General features: G+C 31.1%; 1 protein-coding gene and 1 long non-coding RNA gene across 2 annotated transcripts; one reads left to right on the top strand and one right to left on the bottom strand.

The window, feature by feature from the left end:
- The first annotated feature begins 3,601 nt into the window (after positions 1–3,601).
- On the top strand, positions 3,602–7,780 carry LOC139486967 (uncharacterized). Its single transcript, XR_011655697.1, has 2 exons — positions 3,602–3,716; positions 7,405–7,780. It is a non-coding gene; the product is annotated as an uncharacterized lncRNA (long non-coding RNA).
- Positions 7,781–12,240: 4,460 nt separating this feature from the next.
- On the bottom strand, positions 12,241–23,346 carry LOC139485321 (neuronal membrane glycoprotein M6-b-like). The gene is made up of 8 exons (XM_071269741.1): positions 23,169–23,346; positions 20,782–20,935; positions 19,793–19,952; positions 19,260–19,422; positions 18,577–18,674; positions 17,969–18,034; positions 13,012–14,978; positions 12,241–12,730 (listed from the first exon to the last, which is right to left on the bottom strand). The coding sequence occupies exons 1-7, from the start codon at positions 23,170–23,172 to the stop codon at positions 14,850–14,852; spliced, it is 774 nt and encodes a 257-aa protein (XP_071125842.1). The 5' UTR covers positions 23,173–23,346; the 3' UTR covers positions 12,241–12,730; positions 13,012–14,849.
- Between the last annotated feature and the right edge of the window lie 328 nt (positions 23,347–23,674).

The following is a 23,674-nucleotide window of genomic DNA, read 5'->3' as shown; positions in this document are numbered from 1 at the left end:
GAAAATTACCCTATCACCAGAGAGGTAAGGCTTTGTAATCTATCCGTATGTATATTTCTCAGGTGGTAAGTAGAAAATGAATGAAATGAAATTCTAAATTTGTTTTCAAATTCAGATTTTATAAGTTTTCCCAACCAACCTCCCCACGTAATTTTCTATAGTAGTAATAATGTTACTGAAAAATAGAAAAAACAAAACTGGGGTACAGGTAGAGTAAAGCATGTAGGTGACGTAGTTCCGGTTGGAAGTATTTCCGTCATCTAGATGTTTTATTTTAATTGCGAAGTCTGGACTGGTAAGGAAAGTAATATCCGTATGTATATTTCTCAGGTGGTAAGTAGAAAACTTCATTCATAAAATCTGAATTTGAAAACAAATTTAGATTTTTTTTGCAAAAGGAAATCGAGAGACAAAAATATTTTCCGTTAATATTAAAAATAAAGAAACACAAGGGACAAGAGGTGACACGACCATCCAGGAAAATAATCGATAAAAAAGATGGATTATCACAATTCCGATGTACAACAAAAGAATGTAAAATGATTGCACGTTGGTATCTCTTCATTAGTTCCTATAAATGATATTGTTGAAACAAAATCGACTGCGGTGCACTCAATATGGTTCAACGTGAACCTGTCGTTCTTTTTTTTTTTTTTCATTCACCTATAGTGCCTAACAAGATTTTGTGAGGTAGACGAAATTGACTTTAAAACGATCGTCTTGACTTTTGATGTGCAGAAATAGGCAGATCGGACATATTTTGACTTTAGTTACATACTTCTTAAGTTTGGGATTAATTGTAATCAACATATTCCAATGAGACTGAAAAATGCTTTTTTTTTATTATGATAAATAATAATTTTACCTGCCGTAGTCGTGCGTAAAATATATTTCGGTATTTCTCTTACGAAAATGACTTGTTTAATGGAACAAAACGTATTATTTGTAAACTTTCTCTTTACTCTTCACAATAGGCTTTTAAAAAATAACCTTTCAACTGTATATTACGAAAATTTTGTGAAAATCGAATAAGTGGCAATTCTTACCTTTCATACCTTAACTTTCATTGATAAAACATAATATTGACTCGTCCAGTGTCCAGTTTGAAGGTCATTTTAGTTACCGTACACATTCATGCACGTTCTAATTAATCAATTGTCATGTATGAAAAGCATAAACAAGTTTGAAGGTAAACAAATAACAACTTAATCCAATCAAATTGCCTACGATTCAATAACAATGACCAGTCCACATCATAAAAATGTATAGGGGTAAACTGGGTAGGGAGAAAATGTCAGATATATTAAGTTCATTATTTTGCAATAACGAGTAAAAATTTCTTAACCAATAGATTTGTTATAATTTCATAAACATGTCGTTATGTATTGGTATAGTTTTTGGATCTTTCATTAGCGTATTTAAGGCTGTAGAAAGTTTGGCCTTCAAAAGTCAACATAATCATTGACTTTATAAAGAAAATTCGCCTTTTTAAAACATTGAATGTTTCACAAATAATACGCGACAACAAAGCAAAATCATTTCTTAAAACACTGCAAAAAAAAATCTGATTGATGCAGTGGTATTGTCATAAATTGCACTGGAGTGAACAGTGGTCCATCAAACGTCGAATTCCCTCACACAATGTTGTCACACACTATAGTAAGAAATGAAACCCGAGAACAAACAAGAAACTGAAAGGAGAGGACTACATTTTGAAAGCTAATATATATAAAACTTGCCTTTATCAGCTGCTAAAACTATATCCTCTTTGTAATCCACACTTAAATCGAATATATCTAAATACACATTTGATTTAAATCAAAAGTTTGATACAGAACAATCACTAATCACCACTTTCTTCGAGTTTTGTATTAGGAATATACCTTCAACGTCTTTATCCATTTTGGAACACAAAACGCATGTAAAGGTATTCACGGAGCATATTTAGAGTAGTCCTTTCGCACGGAAAAATCCTGATACGCATACCCTAAGTCTTAATCTACATGTAGCAATACATGTTGACAATATTTACCTTCAGTTATACTTTCTTTTTTTCTTTATTGTTTACGTTGAGGCATCATGTAGGATAAATTTCAATGTAGAGAAAGTTTATTCACAAAACAATTTACACAGTTGATGAAAATAAATCTTTTTTATTTGATTGCATTTTTTCACCTTTTTGACGTGTTAAACAATGTTTCAAGTAAGATATAAGACTCTAACAGTCCATTCTGTAAAATATTGAACAGGTCCAATATTTTACAGAATGAACTGTTATCGGCTTATATCCTTTACATATAGTTACACAGTCGTAACTATTGCAGAAAGATTTTTCAATTGTAAGTTTAATTCAATATTTTTCATGGGCCTACTATTTAAATAATGATATGCATAATTAAAGTCAATATAACGTATGTATTAATCATGCAGAGATCGTCAACAACAAAAAGTTAAGGAAGCAACTTAAGTCCTACCCAGATATAAAATAATTCTTTAATTGTCATATCATTAAGACAAATTTTAGTTTATAGGCGGAAATTCGAACTTTACTTTTATGAGTTTAGTGTCAAAGAATCAAATATTCATTTGTTTTAACTTTCATTTTGGGCCTAAGGACTGATATTAATTAAAGGGAATAAATGTGACATGTTATAAAAACAGGTTTTGTCACTCTCATTATTTACTCTAAGGTGTTCGTTATGACGAACTTGGACAGACGTTTGAAAGAGTATTAATTTAAGGATTGATATTGTAATGGGTCATATATAGATTTTATGATTTGCTGATTACTTACATAACTATTAAAGTCATATAGGGGCACTAGTAACAACGAAACAGGGACATGTAATAAGAACAATACGCGCACTTGTTGGACACATACCAGGTTGTAACATCTAACTACCTTGACTACACATTGTTCGAAAATCCAGATGCCATTCAACACTTCGATATACCAACGCAAACACACACATACAAAACAAGCAAACACAAAGCCGACTAAAAAACAACCACTGTGCATAATCATGTTTTTATGATTTGTTCTTGTCCACTCCAGTCTATATTTTTAAAATTGCGTATTTGTGAATTATTATAATCTTTGATACTTTCAATACCTGAAAACAATACATTGATAACAAACGTACAAAACTTTAGATTTACAAATGATCATGATGATTGCAAAAAAAACTTAGGCCGTTTGTTTTCTCGTTTGAATTGAATTACATTCGTCATGCAGTTCGGGGCTTTTTTTTATATTTATCTACTCGGCATGGGCATTCGGCTCATTGTTGGAGGCCGTATGGTGACATATAGTTGTGAATTTTTGTGTAATTTGGTCTCTTGTGAAGAGTTGTCTCATTGGCAATCATACCACATCTTGTATTTTACATGAATCTGACATTAACAAGAAGTCGTCCTTTCAAATGCAAAACTATAATAAAATATTATTAAAACATTAAGAGCACTGACGCAATTATCCAACCTAAGACAGGTGAGAATTTATTATCTTCATATTAATCAAGTATGGTCAATATTAAGATTAAACAATGACGCCTTTAAGAGGTTACAAGGTAATGATATACGAATGAAAATTCCACCTAACTATGTCAACAATACTGCATGGGTCCTCTAATATAATTATAGCTGTGTCATATACTATATGCTTTTAAATCAGCCTTCTCTCTCTAAGGTAACAGAACTTTGCCAGAGATGAAACGGTAAGTACATTTGATTGTAAAGAAGTCTTTGAAGTACATTATTTTAAGCTTGAATAAGTGTCGCAACGATAAAAATTCTACGGTCGCCATCACGAATGGATAAGAAAATGTAAATAATGTCACATTAAGTGCATTTCCTACTTCTCAAATAGGTATCGTTATCATATTTTAGGCTAAGGTTGTGTTTTTTTTCCTTTGTTTAACAGAAGAAAAAAATATGCTTCCGATTTTTTTAAAATTTTGAAAGAGTTTAAGAAAATCTTTGAGAATTGAAAAATACATATATATCATATAACAAAGTTTATAAAACTTAGTGCATTCGTGGCGCCACGTCTTACACTTTGAATGCCAATGACAAATAAGTATAATGCAAAGAACTACATGATCAAATCGACCAGTTGACTTTTCGTCATTTTTCTGTCATAGAAAAACACGTAATACTATACGTATAGCATATATTTTTAGTAATGAATCTATTTTTACGTTTTTTGGAAAGTTTCACTCTTGCTGGCTCAATGCCAATCATGCCACACTTGCTCTTATTTTTTAATGACTATGTTAGTGTTGGCAGGTAGGAAACAATAATTTAATGATACAAGTTATCTAATCAGATAGTTTGACAATAGTCCAAATTAGCTATAGTGTCATTTTTTTGTAAAATAGACAATTATAAAAATAAAGATTTTGTTTAGCCTAAATTATGATTTCCTCCCTATTCTTAGCAGTCATATTTAAACGAGTTTTGAGGTATTAAAAAGAACTGGATTAGTACGTAAATTGGAATAAAACATAGTACACGGATTCCCTATTCGCGCTATCATTTTTTATGTTCAATGGACCGTGAAATTGGGATTAAAACTCAAATTTGGCATTACAATTAGAGAGATCATATCATAGAGAACATGTGTACTAAGTTTCAAGTTGATTTGACTTCAACTTCATCAAAAACTACTTTGACCAAAAACTTTAATCTGAAGCTGGACAGACGGACGGAAGCACATACCAAAAAACATAATGCCCATAAATGGGGCATAATATACATATATGTTTGTCCAAATAATTATGACGACTTTGAAGGCTATTTTTTATTTTTGCTATGACGCTCACCTGTCGATGTAAGGCGTCACAGAAAAAAGATAGCCTTTCAAGACGTCATAATTATTTTTTCAAATACCATTAGTCAGGTAAAATATAAGGCTCCTATTCGATGTTTTCTGGAATGCTAAACAAATTAATAGACATTTTAGAAAATAACATCACAAAAATACTGAACTCCGATGAAAATTCAAAACGGAAAGTCCCTAATCAAATGGCAAAATCAAATGATAATTATATCAAACGAATGAACAACAAATGTCATACTCCTGACTTGGTACAGGCATTTTCAAATGTAGAAAATGGTGAATTGAACCTGGTTTTATAACGCTAAATCTCCCACTTTAGTCGCATCAAATTTCATTATATTGACAACGAAGCATGAACAAAATGTCACAAATAGGGCACAACAACAAAAAACTGGGGTAGGTTTTAGATTCTGCTCCACATGTGGCACCCGTCGTGTTGTTCATGTTATTACAAAGCCGTTAAATGTAGTCTAATTTAGTAGGTCACATTCGTGTAAAGGGAACGGGTTTGTACATGCAAGGAAAAGGTTTGTATACTTTCAGTCCAAAGATACAGTATGAAATTGTTTGGTTGTGGTTTGTCATTACGTCGTCTAATCTTTTAATTACCAAACGTGACTTATTCCAGATTGTGACTATTTTGCTGAGTGTGAATTCGCCTTAATATAAGACGTGTTACGTTACTTATCTATCCCAAATTCATGTATTTAGTTCAAATGTTTAACGTTATATTTGTAATTCTCATCGGATTTTGTCAAATGTGTTGACGTTTTTTTCTATTATATTCATGTGTTATGGTAAAGAAAATTAATCACCGTCTCAATTTATTAGATTTGATTTTGTTCAACGTAATCTGTACGATGTTTTACGTTTGAAGTTAGATTCAAAACAAACCGGACATATCTATATAATATAGTTAATTGCTACCTTAGTTTGCTACTAATAAGTATTGAAATGTGCATTGTTATTAAATGTAATATCAGTATTTAGTTCAAATATACTCTTAAATCAATCTTAATTCTATCTTATTCATTCAAATGTGACGTAATTTTTCATTTTTTGATGATCTGTTTAACAAATTCAAATGTGACGTAATTTTTGGTATTTTTTTACAATTTCTAATATGACGTCACTTGGCGTTGAGGTTTTAACTTATTGGGATGTGTCTATTTTTTGTATTGCAATTTGTCGGGTTATGTAATGTATTTCGGTTGTTTCCTGTAATTAGTTAATACTTCAGTTTTATCATGTATATCTTTTGTATAGTCATTTTATAAAATTTACTGTTTGCAAAAGTATAAATTATTCTAAATAATAGGGATGTTCTGGTACCTAACAGAAAACCCCGGACGTTTTTGGCACAACTTTTTTTAACTTTTGGTCCTCGATGCTGTTCAACTTTATACTTGTTTCGGCTTTCAAACTTTTGTATATGGGCGTCACTGGCGACTAGTAAGTCTTGTGTGGACTTCTGGCGTATTAAAATTTTAAACTTGTTGCCTTTTGTTAGCTATTATTCGTGTGTTTCTTTGTCAATTGTGTTCTCCTATTTATTTATATTGTAGTCCTGTAATGTTGTGTTGTCATTTTAATGTTATATTTCACATGACTATAAAAAGAGGGAGGTTTAGCATGCCACAAAACCAGGTTCAACCCACCAGTTTGTCCTTTTAAAAAATGTCCTATACCAAGTCAGGAATATGACCATTGTTATATTATAGTTCGTTTCTGTGTGTGCTACATTTTAACGTTGTGTTTCCGTTGTGTCGTTTGTTTTCTCTTATTTTTGAGTGTGAATTCACATTACTATAAGACGTGTCACGGTACTTATCTATCCCAAATTCATGTATTTGGTTTTGATGTTATATTTGTTATTTTCATAGGATTTTGTCTAATGCTTAGTCCGTTTCTGTGTGTGTTACATTTTAATGTTGTGTCGTTGTTCTCCTATATTTAATGCGTTTCCCTCAGTTTTAGTTTGTTACCCCGATTTTGTTTTTTGTCCATGGATTTATGAGTTTTGAACAGCGGTATACTACTGTTGCCTTTATTTGGCGAGTGTGCAACAGGAAAAGTGTTGATATTGTGTCGAGCGACTGGTATTCCAATACAAATGTGTTGAATAACTGTCATCTGTTTAATAAATTTTAATGTATTCTTGATACAAAACAAATTTCTTTCAACGATTTATCAGATTTCCACCACAACATCGACTCAATTTGCTAGGTTTGTCGGATTATGTCATCATGCTTCAGTGTCTAACTTTATATCGTCGTATCAAATATTTTGCGACATAACAAAGCCCTGATACTGCATTTTTCAATATGTTTGTAAGCAGTCATTTTAATATATTAAAAATACACCGATCTATGCGCATATTTTAACCAATGTTATTATTTTTTTTACTTTCATTTCCAATCAAATTAGTTTTTAGTGTTTCATGCATGTTATGAAAAATACACCGATCTATGTACATATTTTAACCAATGTCATTGGTTTTTTTTTTACTTTAATTTCCAATCAAATTAATGTTAAGGGTTTCATACCGGTATTTTATATTTTAGATATACGTTACTGATTGTTCTGGTTTGTGTATTGCCATCCGTACTAAATGTACCAATCAGACGTGATCTTCATAGCTTACGGATGAAACAAACGCATCCAATCAAAAGCATCTTACCAGTCAGAGTTGGAATAACAACAACTAATGGAAAACAACGACAAAAACGCTCAGATTTGATTTCCATCAGCTGTATGACACAAGAATGTGTAAATCGTCTGACACAAGCTTTGGCCATCTTAAATCAGACGAACATTGATGCAGCTAGACCAAGTGGCAGATGGGGATGATACAATAGATAACCTGTCTGAAAAACGTTCGTTGAAAAGGTTAAAGACGCCGGAAAGTAATATGAAAAATAAAGAGATTTTGTGATGAAAGTCGCTTTTTCTGTATTTATTATCAATCTGCGGGTTTTTCTTTACTTAAACTATTTTTTGTGTACGGAAAACAAAATTGGAATGCATTGCAGAACTCACTAAATGTTGTTAAAACATAGTTCTCGTTTATTCAATCTTTTTGCTCAGCATATACCTACATCTTCCTATTATCTTCTTTGTATCACCCTAAGGCTTTGCTGTGAATTGACTCAGTGTCTGTATGCAAAATATATCATTTTCCCGACAGGCAACTACAACCGTTTGGTTTGAACTTGTTGAGGGAAAAAAGCCCATAAAGCTCCTTCTCTGTCGGGTGTTTTGAAATTCCACAAGGTTGTTGCTTTTTCTTATGGTGTTACGCTTGCGTTGGATGCTCTTATGGTTATGGTTTATGAGTATCTTGCTTTTGTCCATGTTGTCAATTTGTCTGTTCTGATTATTACTATGCTGGTGAAATTTTCCGTTCTTTATCATAATGTTACTTTCTTTTAAGTGTTTATAAAAGGTACATTCCCCAAAATAAAACAAAGCAAAGAGTACTACCAGTCTCCTTACTCGATTCATATCTTTTTAGATTTACCTAAAAAAAAAACGAAAATAAATGGATGACAAATAAATGAATAACACACGTTATATAAATTAATTAAACACAAACCACTACATTAACCACAGTTTAGGTGAATTGGATGTGAGCAATTATGGGCAACGCTCACACATCTATTTAGATTTAACTTTTTATCTCAAGAAATGAGGTCTCTCGTCGATCTTGGTAAACTTAATGGAAAATGTTCTCCTGCTCCTAACGTGACTCTGTAAAATTTAACTGTGCGGAGCTACCGCACAAGATACAACCATCAAATTATCTCTTAAAACGATAAAGAACTTTGCTTTTTTTTTATTATAGTTTTTCAATATGCTGTTAATAGATATTAGAAGATGTGGTTTGAGTTCCATTGAAACAACTGTCCATCCAAGTCACAATTTATAAAAGTCTGAATTTGTTTAATCTGTGTTTTCCAATGGCGCTTGGGGAATGAACCCTTAATTTTTCTCATATCATTCATTTCTTTTTAGTAAATTCGCTTTAATATTTCACTTAATTGGTACGTTCTTGCTCTTACCTATTCGAAATTACACTAACAGTAGTTTTGTATATATTGGGCATATATGTTTGTGAATGTGACAGTTGTTATCCATATATTTATATAGCCAAACAAGTACAAAATTGAAGAGCTTAGGCACTTTCCGTTTTGAATTTTCCTCGGAGTTCAGTATTTTTGTGATTTAACTTTTTGCAAGGATTAGAGTAAGAACACCGTAAAAAAAGTGAAAATATTTTTTAATCGTACTTACTAAAAATAATACAAACAAAATTTAAATAAAAAAATGGGGGTTTATTCCCCAAGTAGCTTTGGTTTGTTTTCTCGCATAACAATGTCATCTTAAAGGCTTGCAGTGAGTTTAGAATTTGGTATTCATATTTGTAAGAAATTTAACATGTTACGACTAGCTAGATATTTTTATTAGTGAAATTATTTTTTTAACAATTATGTGAAAGCACCATCACGTGTTCTTTGATCACTTTGCCCATATGTTTTGGGGGAAATTCTCGCATAACAATGTCATCTTAAAGGCTTGCAGTGAGTTTAGAATTTGGTATTCATATTTGTAAGAAATTTAACATGTTACGACTAGCTAGATATTTTTATTACTAAAATTATTTTTTTAACAATAGATGTGAAAGCACCATCATGTGTTCTTTGATCACTTTGCCCATATGTTTTGGGGGAAATTGGATATGATAATATAACCGGTCACTTCTTCACACATACACCATTTAAGATGTCACTTAATTCGTATGAACAAAAATAGATAAAGTACAGCAACTAGAGGACACAACTAGAACTACATGCAATAATAGTTACATAAGAAATATTTACCAATGATTGGCATATGATACAAATACTGACAAACTAAGACGTTCTGTCATCTAATCATTACCAAATAAACCTACAATTAAAATTAAATAATTATAGACCTTACCTTTCAAAATGTTTTACAAAAAGTCGATACCATAAACATGGAGATGCATTTTCTATCTTTTATAGATGGAGCATGATGTAGAAATAATCCGTCCGCCTTTTCAGACACGTAGGAGATTTACTCTGACCACAATTGCTTATAGAATCACTTAAAAGTTGTTTGAACTGCCTTTATAACTTTGACCTAAGTTAATCATCAGAAGAACTTCAATCGAAATCAAAAGTTAAGATGCAAAGGTGAGAGAACGTAAACAAAGCATGGTTTATTTTGAGATCCGATATCTAAATATGACACATCTCCTGTGATACGTGTTTGTCTTTTCTGGTTGCATTTAAGACTTTTTCTTTGGCCTTTCTCCTTTCTTTAATCTTAACCCATGTATCATTTGATATTCACTTTTTTAGATTATACTGCATGTGCCTTAATGTTTCTAGGATAATAAATTTTTGCCAGGTCATATATTGATCAAATTAGTTATAAAGCCTAATAAGTACAAATTGAAGAGCATTGAGGACCCAAAATTTCAAAAAGTTGTGCCAAATAGGGCTAAGGTAATCTATTCCTGGGATAAGAAAATCCTTAGTTTTTAGAAAAAATCAAAGTTTTGTAAACAGGAAATTTATGAAAATGACCATATAATTGATATTCATGAAAACACCGAAGTGCTGACTACTGGTCTGGTGATACCCTAGGGGACGAAACATCCACCAGCAGTGGCATCTACCCAGTGTAGTGGTGTAAAAAGTTATCAGAGGTACCAGGATGATAATTTAATACGCCAGCCGTGCGTTTCATCTACATAAGACTTATTAGTGACGCTCAGATCAAAATAGTTAGAAAGCCAAACAAGTACAAGTTGAAGAGCATTGAGGACCCAAAATTCCAAAAAGTTGTGCCAAATACGGCTAAGGTAATCTATTCCTGGGATAAGAAAATCCGTAGTTTTTCGAAAAATTCAGTTTGGTAAATAGGAAATTTATAAAATTTGTAAAACAATAAAAACTACCAAAAACAATTGGCCTGATTTATGTACAAAACAATAACCAAATGATGAATAATTATGACAGACAGCCACAAGCATCAACCACTGAACAACAGATCATATTTCTAATCTATTCTTACAATAAGCTGTTCTAAACAGAACTATTTTTAAAGTATTTATATGATTATTAGTTTACCTAAAATGTTCATAAGAAGAATTGTATTCAGATGATACAGCAAAAAATACTATGGATACATATAAGTATTCCTTAGATACCAATTTTCGGGAATTTAGTGAGTACATGTTAACCATGAATTCAAATTACAATTTTTTTTATTGGTGTGTATGAAAATGTCTGCAATACCACGAATTCAATATCTAGTAACATTTTCCCCAATCCTCGAAAGTTGATACCAACAAAAGTAAATGATTCCTCAGTATATATAATTATAATTGGAGGATACATTTGCCCTTTTGTTCAGAACAGACGTACTTGTTTTTGTACTACTAAACATCAGGGAACAGTGATCTCTAATATCCAATTAAAGTTTTGATGAATTTTCACCACAGTCAGGATAAGGTTAAGATTTGAACTGAAATGACTGTCACTTTATTTAAACTTAAAATTTAATGCATATCTATTCCTACTTTTTTCTTTTAATATTAATTTAATTGACTCAGACTTGAACCCAAGTCATCTAAATATATTACAAATATAAAATTTATACTGTGCATATAACATTGTTTTCTTTTTTTAATCTCATTTTTCAGTACCCCATGCTATATTGATGGACATTTTTTATAGGTGGAGGAAGCGGAGAACCATAATTTTAAAACAAATTCAGCATATTAGTCATGTGGAGTAATCTGCACACTTGTTTCTAAATAGGCGGTAATGATAACGTTTTCTTCTCTAGCTCAGTCCATATTGTAACCTCGGATATGTATGGTGGCTCGTTTCGAGGCTGAGACATGTTCATATATGTGGTTTAGTTTTTCGGGGTACAAAGTGTGATTCATTTTTCCTTTCGTGATGCAGCTCCTCATGGAAAAAAATCACTTTTTTCACACAATAATTTCTTTGAAAATTTAATACTTTGAATACATTTAATAACTCCATAGTTTTTACATATTTATTCTATGGTTCTCTACTTTCCAGATCACCACAAATGGTTAAGGTCAGTCACTTGTTAAAAAAATTGAAACATGTCCAATATCTCTACACAGGGATTTTTGGATTACACACAACTTTTGTTCCTCAATCAGAGGCACACTGGGGATATTGACCAATGTACAATCAGGGTATTTCCTATATCATTCTTGTGTTATCGTCCTGAATATGCATGCAATACTTTACACTAGTCCTTAAGCAGCCACAAATTAATCAATCTATCTACCCCCAAATATTTGTGTTGGCCAAATGATGAAAAACAAATAGTTTATTATTATTATTACATTTTTTGGTCACATATAAAATATATATTTTTTCACAACATAACAGAACATGTACATAAATGGATTTGTATATATCACAACCAATTTGAAAATGATATTATATATATATAACGAAACTGTGTAGTAAATTATAATGGAAAAATGTGGACACAGAACAATGTCAATCTGCATCTTGAAAATGACTGATAGAGTTGTACCTGAAAACTTAACCTGAAATGCACTACTGTGGATTTCTTTTATTTCATGTGTTCTATTTTTAGATTTTTAGTGGATTGAGAAAAAAACATATCTACTTGGATATTAATTTCGTGGTTTTAATAAAAATTAGTATACAAGGCTATAGAAAATTTGTACTTCATTGAATATCTTAATATGTAGTTTCCCTTCAACCACAAAGTTGTTAAAAATTGGTATCTCATGAATAATACTGAATCCACAGTATATGCTTACACAACATATATAACAAGAATGTGTCCTCAGTACACGAATGCCCCACTCACACTTTCATTTTCTATGTTCAGTGGACCGTGAAATTGGGTAACATCTCTAATTTGGCATTAAAATTAGAAAAATCATATCATAGGGAACATGTGTACCAAGTTTGAAGTCGATTGGACTTCATCTTCATCAAAAACTACCTCGACCAAAAACTTTAACCTGATGCGGGACAGACGGACGAACGAACGGACGAACGGACGCACAGACCAGAAAACATAATGCCCCTCTACTATCGTAGGTGGGGCATAAAAATGTTAATGATAGTAGAATGTAATTTAGACAATTTCAATGGGATGATTATAAGATAAATTGGATTTAGATTTCAATAGATGTCTTATATCTATAAACAGTCAATATTATAGAAGATTCTAAAAAAAAAAAAAATTTCAAGAAAAAAAATTAACAAAATTTATTGTCAATGATAACCAAGCAACTTTGTAAAAAGAAACAATTATTGTTATCTTTGCTATGGCAAAATAAACTATATTAGTACAAGTTATTCTACAGTTAAGATCGTACCTAACACTACAGGGGATAACTCTGTAATATCAGCTTTTACGTTTTAATCATGTTGTATTGTTAAGGAAATATTAAGCTTCTTAATAAAAAAATTAGTCAAACTGCTATATATCCAACCAAATTTTTCAAAGAAAGTGGTTAGTTCAAGTTTTTTGAAATTCTTATATTTTTTCAAAGGGTAAAAAAAAAATATTTTGTTAAAATTTTATGAAACTTAATTTCGGTCAACGTTTTGGGTACCACCTTAAATTTATTCTATAAGATTTAAAATAAAAGTGGAAAGAAGGATTCCTTCAAAATCAACCCTGTTTTTACCAATCACCAATATGTGTTAGCACTTTATTAGTTATTTATAAGAAATAGTACAAGATTATAGATGACAATGCTTTATGTAAACAATATTAACATTGATATTGTCCTATAGAAAATTTGTATAAATAAAAAAATTATGTTACATAGGTTAAACCTTTCAAAAATTGATAGAGACTTACAAAGATATAACTATATGATTTAAGGGAGGCTATCACATTTCAGTTGGATATGCAACTGATTGATATGTATAGTTATTAAAATATACACATAGTGTAGATATGCATTGTTTGATATGTATAATTAATGTTGAATTAATGATATTAGCATTCTTTTTGTAACATGAGATCTTGTGATTTTTTTTTCAAAAAAAAAAGGATGATTTTAAATTGATTGTAATTTTTGTTCACTTATATTCATGACTTGGGAGGGTTTTTGTTGGTAAGATTTTTATATGAAAAGATCAGCAGGTTCATTCTTTATCTATTTCTCTTACCATCACCTCACTTTTCAACCAAAACGTGAACATGTGTCCATAAAAAGATATTTTGATTCTTGTAAATATCAATAAATGTTAAATATATCTGTACAATTAGTTTTTGTTGATTAATATGCCCACCATGCTGTGTTATCATATGTAAATCTGCATAAACTCAGCTACTTAGAAAAATAAATTCTAATTAAGTATAAAACAATTAAGAGAAAGGAAAATATACAGAAAAGATGAGCAAAATTAATTTGTGCCTGGTCATTATTAAATGAAAAATATACAAAGTGAGAAAAGCTATGGAAACTTATTCCCTTTACAATATAATTTATAAGATTTTTTTGTCTGTAAAAAAAAAAAATTGGAAAAGAATGTCTTTAAAATCATACAGATGTATAGCAATTTAAATTACTCTTAAAAAAAAGTTCTAAATGTTTACCAAAATAGAAATGTTTTAAAAACAAACAATACAGCATAAAAATTGCATGGTGTATAGAAAAAAAACATTCAAAAGTAAAAGTTAATATTATATATAACAAAACTTATAAAAGGTAACATTATTCTTTTGTTGTGACAATGCAAATCATATACTTAACTTATTAAAATGGCACATAAAATACATCTGATTACATTAATATGATGATGAAAATTCACTATCAAAACATGCAAATAAATTACATAAAACTTATCAAAAGCCTAGAAAGATTCAGAAGAGACATCATGAATATTTATGAGATAGAATGTGAATTTTAATGAGCTGGGTGGGACGTTAGCTGTCATCTTGATCCTCCATCTCGACTGTTAAGTTCTAATTCTTCCATGTCCACAGCATCACGGTACTCTGTTAGTTCTTTGGAGATCTTTAATCTTGTGTAGTTTGTGGCAAGGGTTAGAAGAAAATTTGTCTGAAGAAAAAAAGAATATAAATATGCAAAGTAACAATTACATGTCATGTTCAATGATAACATTCTAATATAAAAAAGAAGATGTGGTATGATTGCCAATGAGACAACTAGCCACAAAAGACCAAAATGACACAGACATTAACAACTATAGGTCACCCTAAGGCCTTCAACAATGAGCAAAGCCAATACCCCATAGTCAGCTTTAAAAGGCCCCGATAAGACAAGTTGATTAAAATAAAATAAAACAAGGTAAATTTATTGTTTGAACAAGAATTTTCATTATGTGTTGTATGAGCCAAAATGAAAACAGACTATGACCATTTTGTTTCTTTACTCTTTTTCACTATAGCCAGGTGCTCCGCAGGGCACAGCTTTATACGACCGCAGAGGTCGAACCCTGAACAGTTGGGGCAAGTATGGACAAAACATTCAAGCGTGATACAGCTCTGAATTTGGATTGTGATCAAATTTTTGACATTACATGGTTTTTTTTTTTTACACAAAACAAATGTCAAGATTTTACAAATCAATTAAAGATTTCTTCTTCAAACTTTTTAAATCTAAAATTAAATAGTTGACACAGCATAGGTTTCTGACACAGAATGAATGTGGTCTAATGAACTTAAAAGGTTTTTTTTGCCTTTGAGCAATTCACTATGCTGTTGAATATTAATCCTCTCAAAAAAATGTTTGAAGAAATTTTCTTTTTACTTATGAAATCTGAAATGAGAAAAATTTAAACCCCCCCCTTTTTTTTCACATCCCCGTTTCCCTTTTTCCAAAACTGATATCAATTCAAATTTCTAATGGAGTTTGCAACAATAACTACTCTTTTAAATACATCATAAAATATTAAAATGTAAAATAAAGTGCTTGTTATCACTGAATGGTAAAAATTGGTTGGTAGTAAAAGTGAATATACATTGTTTATTGTATAAAACAATAAAAAAAACTTCATCAGCAACATTTTATATTGGCAAATTTCCAATGAAGTTATTTACATAAAGTTATTGGCAAATAAAAATAGAAAATGACATCATAGTCATGTCTGGCAAATGTCCAACATACATTATCTAAAAACATTTTAGATAAGATAAGGGAAAAAAGCTTCATCAGCAACATTTTATATTGGCAAATTTCCAATGAAGTTATTTACATAAAGTTATTGGCAAATAAAAATAGAAAATGACATCATAGTCATGTCTGGCAAATGTCCAACATACATTATCTAAAAACATTTTAGATAAGATAAGGAAAAAAAGCTTCATCAGCAACATTTTATATTGGCAAATTTGCAATGAAGTTATTTACATAAAGTTATTGGCAAATAAAAATAGAAAATTACATCATAGTCATATCTGGCAAATTTCCAACATATATTATCAACTACTATTCTATACAAAGAAAGATAACTCCAATTGAAAATTAATTGCTATTGCACAATATTGTGCAATTAGATATTTCTTGCTATTGTGCAATACTGTGCAATTGAAAATTTCTTGCTATTGCACAATACTTGATATGGAATCCTGATTTGGACCAACTTGAAAACTGGGCCCATAATCAAAAATCAAAGTACATATTTAGATAAAGCATATCAAATAAGCCCAAGAATTTAATTTTTGTTAAAATCAAACTTAGTTTAATTTTGGACCCTTTGGACCTTAATGTAGACCAATTTGAAAACTGGACCAAAAATTAAGAATCTACATACACAGTTAGATTTGGCATATCAAAGAACCCATTTATTCAATTTTTGATGAAATCAAACAAAGTTTAATTTTGGACCCCCATTTGGACCAACTTAAAAACTAGGCCAATAATTAAAAATCTAAGTACATTTTTAAATTCAGCATATCAAAGAACCCCAAGGATTCAATTTTTGTTAAAATCAAACTAAGTTTAATTTTGGACCCTTTGGACCTTAATGTAGACCAATTTGAAAACGGGACCAAAAATTAAGAATCTACATACATAGTTAGATTCGGCATATCAAAGAACCCCAATTATTCAATTTTTGATGAAATCACACAAAGTTCAATTTTGGACCCTTTTTCCTAAACTGTTAGGACCAAAACTCCCAAAATCAAACCCAACCTTCCTTTTATGGTCATAAACCTTGTGTTTAAATTTCATATATTTCTATTTACTTACACTAAAGTTATAGTGCAAAAACCCAAAAAAAATGATTATTTGGGCCCCTTTTTGGCCCCTAATTCATAAACTGTTGTGACCTCAACTCCAAAAATCGATCCCAACCTTCCTTTTGTGGTCATAAACCTTGTGTTAAAATTTCATTGATTTCTATTTACTTATACTAAAGTTATTGTGCGAAAACCAAGACTAATGCTTATTTGGGCCCTTTTTTGGCCCTTAATTCCTTAACTGTTGGAACCAAAACTCCCAAAATCAATCCCAACCTTCCTTTTGTGGTAATAAACCTTGTGTCAAAATTTCATAGATTTCTATTCACTTAAACTAAAGTTATAGTGCGAAAACCAAGAAAATGCTTATTTGGGCCCTTTTTGGCCCCTAATTCCTAAAATGTTGGGACCAAAACTCCCAAAATCAATCCCAACCTTCCTTTTGTGGTCATAAACCTTGTGTTAAAATTTCATTGATTTCTATTCACTTTTACTAAAGTTAGAGTGCGAAAACTAAAAGTATTCGGACGACGACAACGACTACGACGCCAACGTGATAGCAATTCAGACCAAAAAATTAAAATTTTTGTGGTCGTATAAAAATTGTAAACATGAAAGCCTATTATTCAAGTGTAAAAATTATTTTAGATATTGCTTTCAATTTCCCATTTTATTTAATAGAAGCTTAAGTAGATTTTTAAATGTATAGGTCACTTTATTAGGCCTTGTGATCATAAAACTTTTGAGCTAGATTGTCGTACTCAGAAATCAACCAATCAATAACTGAATTTGATGTTTCGAGCACAGATTCATTTTAAATAGTATTTCTTTTTGCAGATCACTTACCATTCCCATAATAATTACAATAGCTCCAGCACATGCCACACAAAACAAAGGCCCTGCTTCAGCAATCTGTGATAGTTCAAAATAGCATAGAATTAATTAGCTATCAATCCTCATATTCTCACAATAATTTTTAAATAAAAAGCAATAATTTTATTCATAATCCTCAGGACTACTGTTTAATAATCAAAGAGGAAAAACACTGTTTGGATGTCTTATAAGGGAAGTGGAGATAACTCAGAAAATGTTAGATTAGGAATAAAAATATCCTGACAGGTAAATTCATCTATTTTGTAACGAAATGAAGCAGAAAATCAAGTATGTTGATGGCATTTCTTTTTTTTTGCACCTACTCACAGAAAGTATGACCAATTAGCAGTAGTTTTAGTCACAAATGAACGCAGTGTTTTAGCAGTGTATACTTACATAGTATGTTAGTTACAGTACACTCCGCATGTACACTGAATACAAAAATAGTGACCCATAAATTTTTGATATCTTTAAAATACATTTAAATCAAAATGTAAATAACTTTTTACAAATTCTATTGTTTTCTGTTTATATACCATCCTGTCTCAAAAATAATATGAATGTAACAATGTTCAATATACCTTATCACATAACCTCCTCAAGTCATTAGGGTCACAAACACTTTCTTTTCCTGGAGGCAACTGTCCAATAGCAATGTAACTTTGATTTCTATAAATTCCTGTAAAAATATAATAATTTAATTTGTTTTGTAAAAAAGCATAGTACATGTACACTTATATGGTTGTCAAGTTGTGTTTTCAAAATAAACTCATAAATGTACGTTATTCAAATGTTATACATACACACGGTATGATACTTTTGGTCATTCTTGTTTCCTTTGTTATATATTATTACATCTTATTTTGCATATCACATCAAGTAATAAATTTAATTCCTATCAAATTGTATTGGTTATAAATAACATCACATACAGAAAACCTTTTATATAGGCTATATTTTTGTGACAGAAAAAAAACTGCCAAAAATAATTAAAGCAGATATTCATAAGTCAAGGTCATGTTTATTATTTTGGGTACAAAGTCAGTGTTCTCCACAGAATTTTAAAATCGCACCATGGAAATTAACATAGCACTGGTTTCCAAAAAATATAGCACCATGACCCCTATACATCAAATTATAAAATCTTCCAAGATAGCACCATGGTAAAAAATATAGCACCAAGGTACCATAGTGCTTTAAGGCTCTGAGGAGAACATTAAAAGTAAGTCAAAAAAAAATATTCTTATTTCAAAATATAACATACCATAGTGGTTAAGATTGATACATGTAACTTGACCAGTTTGATATTTGTTGTATACACTATTATCACACCTGGATGACACCATCAGGTACGCCACAACAGGGACGACGCCCACTCCTAACATACCAATCCATACCAGATTTAGTAGGTATGATATACACATAAACTGTCAAAAAACATGACATAGTGAAAATACAATGTTGTTAAAATATGAATACATATAAATTGTCAAAAAGATAATGTTGTTTAAATAAAAATCACTTGGAGAGTCATCTTCAAATTACTGAATAGGGCATATAAATCAGTGAGGTTTAATGTAGGTAGAAATAATGCTCGTTGTGCAAGGAGTTTTAATGCATGTATGAATTATTTAAAGGAAAACAATGTAAAACATAAAAGTTATCATTTGATAAATCATTGTGGTACAACAGGTTAAATTTTTCATTAAAATTAAAATGACCAGTGGTTATATAATATCAATGACCTCCTTATTTTTTAATATTTTTACTTTTTCACTTTTAATACTTTTAACTTACAAATCCTGCAGACACTCTTCCTCCCATAATGCATTTGTTACCAGAGTAAACATTCTTCCTGGTAGCCCCTGTAGCTAGGAAACCAAACACCAAAAGGAGAATTGCAAACAATCCCATGACAACACCTATGACAACAAAAACAATCTGTATGACTTCTAGCCTGAAATGTTAAAATAATGATTATGTATTTTATTCATACTAGAAATACTTTAAGGGTAGCTGATTCCATAAAAAAGGGTTCACTCATCAGCACGCTGCTAAAATCTCCAAATGAGTGCACATCATTTATGTATAACAATTGAAACCCCATCCAGACCCTCAATATCATAAATATGGCAGAGAACGCCACATTGCTCTATAATATACTGTTGAATACTATACATGTATGTTCCAATCAAGATATCAAATCAAAGGAGATGTTGGACATTATATCTAAATGAGACTAAAACTAAAAATAAAAAATAACCAAAAAAACATGAGTCTGTCATCTAGCGATCAAAACACAGTTTCAACAATGGAGTAATATTTTGTTTTGTTGTATCTAAGGATTGCTGTCTCATTGACAATACTATAAGTTATATGGTTTGCTACTGACCCCCTACCGATTCATAGAGGGTTAGTAAAATCCATAAGGGGTCAAGTCCCCTATCGATTTTATTCACCCTCTATGGATCAGTAGGGGATCAATAGTTAACTGTACAACGAATTTATCGCACGCTGGACTTTTTCTGCTGCGTTTTGTTGAAAAATAAACAATGAAACACAACAACATTAATAGATGATGTCACCATTAACACGTCATAAACCCCCTATGAAATTTACTAACACCCTACAGTCTCATAGGGGGTCACCACGTGACGGCATTTAACCAATCACAACGTGATAATTTACCTGTGGTGCGATAAATGTATATATTGACAACCAACATATCTTTAATTCATAATTTGTAGAAGAAAAAGTTTGGACTTTAATTTTTTATAATATTTTACCATGGTACATTAAATCCAAAGATATCCTCCAGAATCTGCGTAATAAATATCTGTAAGGCTCTGTACAGTGTTCCACAGTATACACCAACTCCAAAAAATACCAATAAGGCTGATATCAACGAGGCAAAGGCACAATTGCCAATGTTCTCACAAGCTGTAAATTACAACATAGATAGTCAATTGCAAAATCAAACAGTTTTCATGTAAAACCTCTCTCTTTTCTTGTTGTCTTTGGTACTCATTTCTTTATTTCTTCATCTTGAACATGTAAATGATTCTGATGCTTCATGCTGCATTTTGTAAAAGAAACCAAAACACTAAATTGAGTGATTTATAAAAACCAGTCCCTCTTTTTACTTTTTTTATATCTTTTAAATTCTTAGTTTTTATCTCTTATAATCTATTTTTGTTGTTCTGTATTGAATAGTTCTTTATCATCCAACTCTACAAACAAAACTTGTAATTGTTACTGACACAGCTACACTGTATACTAGGTAAACCAGTCATTATTGAATACTCATCAGTTAGTGGATTTTACCTCAATTGACCATGGTTTCATCTTTTCACAAAATGCAGAAGTCAGAATGATTGTCATAAGCATTTAAATGTCACTTATGAGTACTCATGAAAGTTTAAGATGGTATTTATTTATTCATGCATATTATGGACAAATTTAATTAGTCTCTCTCAGCATGCTCAGTATACATGTACATTGATATATTTGTATGTCAAAAAGTTAATTATTAGAGAATTGAGGTACAATTCACCAATCAATGGTTATTCATGACCTGATAAAGTGTTAAACTGTTTAACATTTTTCGAATTTTTGTCAGTGGCCGTTTCTGTACACGTAGCTTAGTCTGTAAGGTTTCATTGTTGCAGCACAGTGACCTAAAATTGCTTATATCTAATCTTGTGTTAGTAGTTGGCTCATTAACGTCACAATCATACCAAATCTAATTAATTTTATAGTGAGCATATTGAGTTCTACATATTTATGATATTAGATCACAGGGGGTTGTATTAAAGATGTTTTTTTCGGGTTGGAAAAAATATATCAGATACATGTATGAGTCCTTCTGAAAGACTGATCAGATGTACTACATTGTACTGCCAGGTATATTATAATGTGTCATTTTTCATAATCTGTAGTGTAAAAACTAAAGCTTGGTGACCTGTCATTTAAATACATTAGCTTTTCAACATATCACAATATACATGTATTATACTACATTTACTAGACAATGTATAAATTTTTTTTTATTATTTTTTTCATTTTAAGACCCATTTACACCTTCAGCTTGATAAATAAATTTTTGCTAGCTCATACATGTACATGTAAATGTATGATGAATGACTTGTACAAGCAAAGGTCTCATGTTTATCAATTAAACCAACGTATAACATGTCCATTGAAATGTCGAATAATTTAAAAAAACAACAACATGTCACCCCCATGTATGCATGCTTTAGTTGCATTAAAAGATTGTAATGTAACTAGGATTTAACAACAGCCTACATGTATGACAAGAACTCTTTTTAATATACAGCTGCTACATGTAGCTGCTTTATGGAATGATGTACCCGTAGTGATGATTTTAGAAAAATGCTTATTTCAGTCAGTTTAAAAATATTTCAAAATCCAATTTGTTATATGTTATGCTCTGCATTTTACCAGCTTTCTTAGTATGTTTAGTTTACATTTATACATGACCATGCTTAATTTAGCTTAAATACTTTATATGCTTTAACCTTTCATACTTAATATGCTTTAACCTTTCATACTTCATATGCTTTTAGCATGTTTAGTTTTTAATCATGCTAATACTTAATATGCATTAATCTTTTGATACTTAATGTATGTATGTACTGGTAAATGCCTCCGATATCCGAAGAACCCCTCAAAAGCTGCGAGGGTACAGTGGCATCCATGTACACTCCCTAACGGGATTAATGGAGATGTGTCACTAACGTATATTTATACGACAATTATTTTTACAAGGACAATCAATCCCCACCCAACACAAGGGGAGTGCTATAGGACACCGGGCAGTCTGTTATTGTGGTGGAGGAAGCCGAAGTACTCGGAGAGAACCACCAAGCCACTCGGTGAAAACAGACAAACCAGAGAGATATCAGAAGATTGATCTCCAGGTCAAAGTAAGGGGCAACTTTGACAAACCGAGGCCCCAAAAGTACCCATTCTAGTTTAAAACTCCGGTCTGGGTACCAGAGATGTGTGTGAGAGGGTGAAAATTACCCTTCTGATGTGCTCGGGTGGCACATTGATAGTAAAAAAAAAATATCAGAACAGTAAATAGAAATAGTAAATAATGCCCCCGAGGTCATATGTTATACATTGTTATAGGACTACATGTAAAACTTACCCATATTTTAACCTTTCAATTCTAACGGGTTTCTCAGTTAATCAAGGGTTGTTAATTACATTTGTAACATTAAGAAATTTCAAATTCTTCTCATTAATCATGTTTCCTGTACAGGTGTCGCTCTAGTTCCAGGTGTGTTTACATCTGTGTACATTGAAAGCTTTAAATTAAACTATATAAAATGGTGCTTCCCTTTCAAACGTTGCGATGATTCTGTTTACAGGTGCAAAATATGCAGGTGTACAAAGTTTCAGCCACATTGTTCTCGTTTGAAACTCCTTTGTAATACGACTAAACCACAAAATAAATCTAAAAAAGATGAAACCACAACGAACTTAACAGGACAGACACATGGCGGGAAAAATGCTGTCCATTTTATATATTTTTTTTTAAAGTCCAAATGGAAACTGTGATATCGGCAAATTAGAATACGGGAAGACAATGTTTCAACAGCAGTCATTTATGAAGATGTTATGACATGTATAGCATTTTTTTTAACAAGAAAG

This window comes from Mytilus edulis, chromosome 8 (genome assembly GCF_963676685.1).
Source record: "Mytilus edulis chromosome 8, xbMytEdul2.2, whole genome shotgun sequence".
Lineage (NCBI taxonomy): Eukaryota > Metazoa > Mollusca > Bivalvia > Mytilida > Mytilidae > Mytilus > Mytilus edulis.
This window is presented reverse-complemented; position numbering and strand designations above follow the sequence as displayed.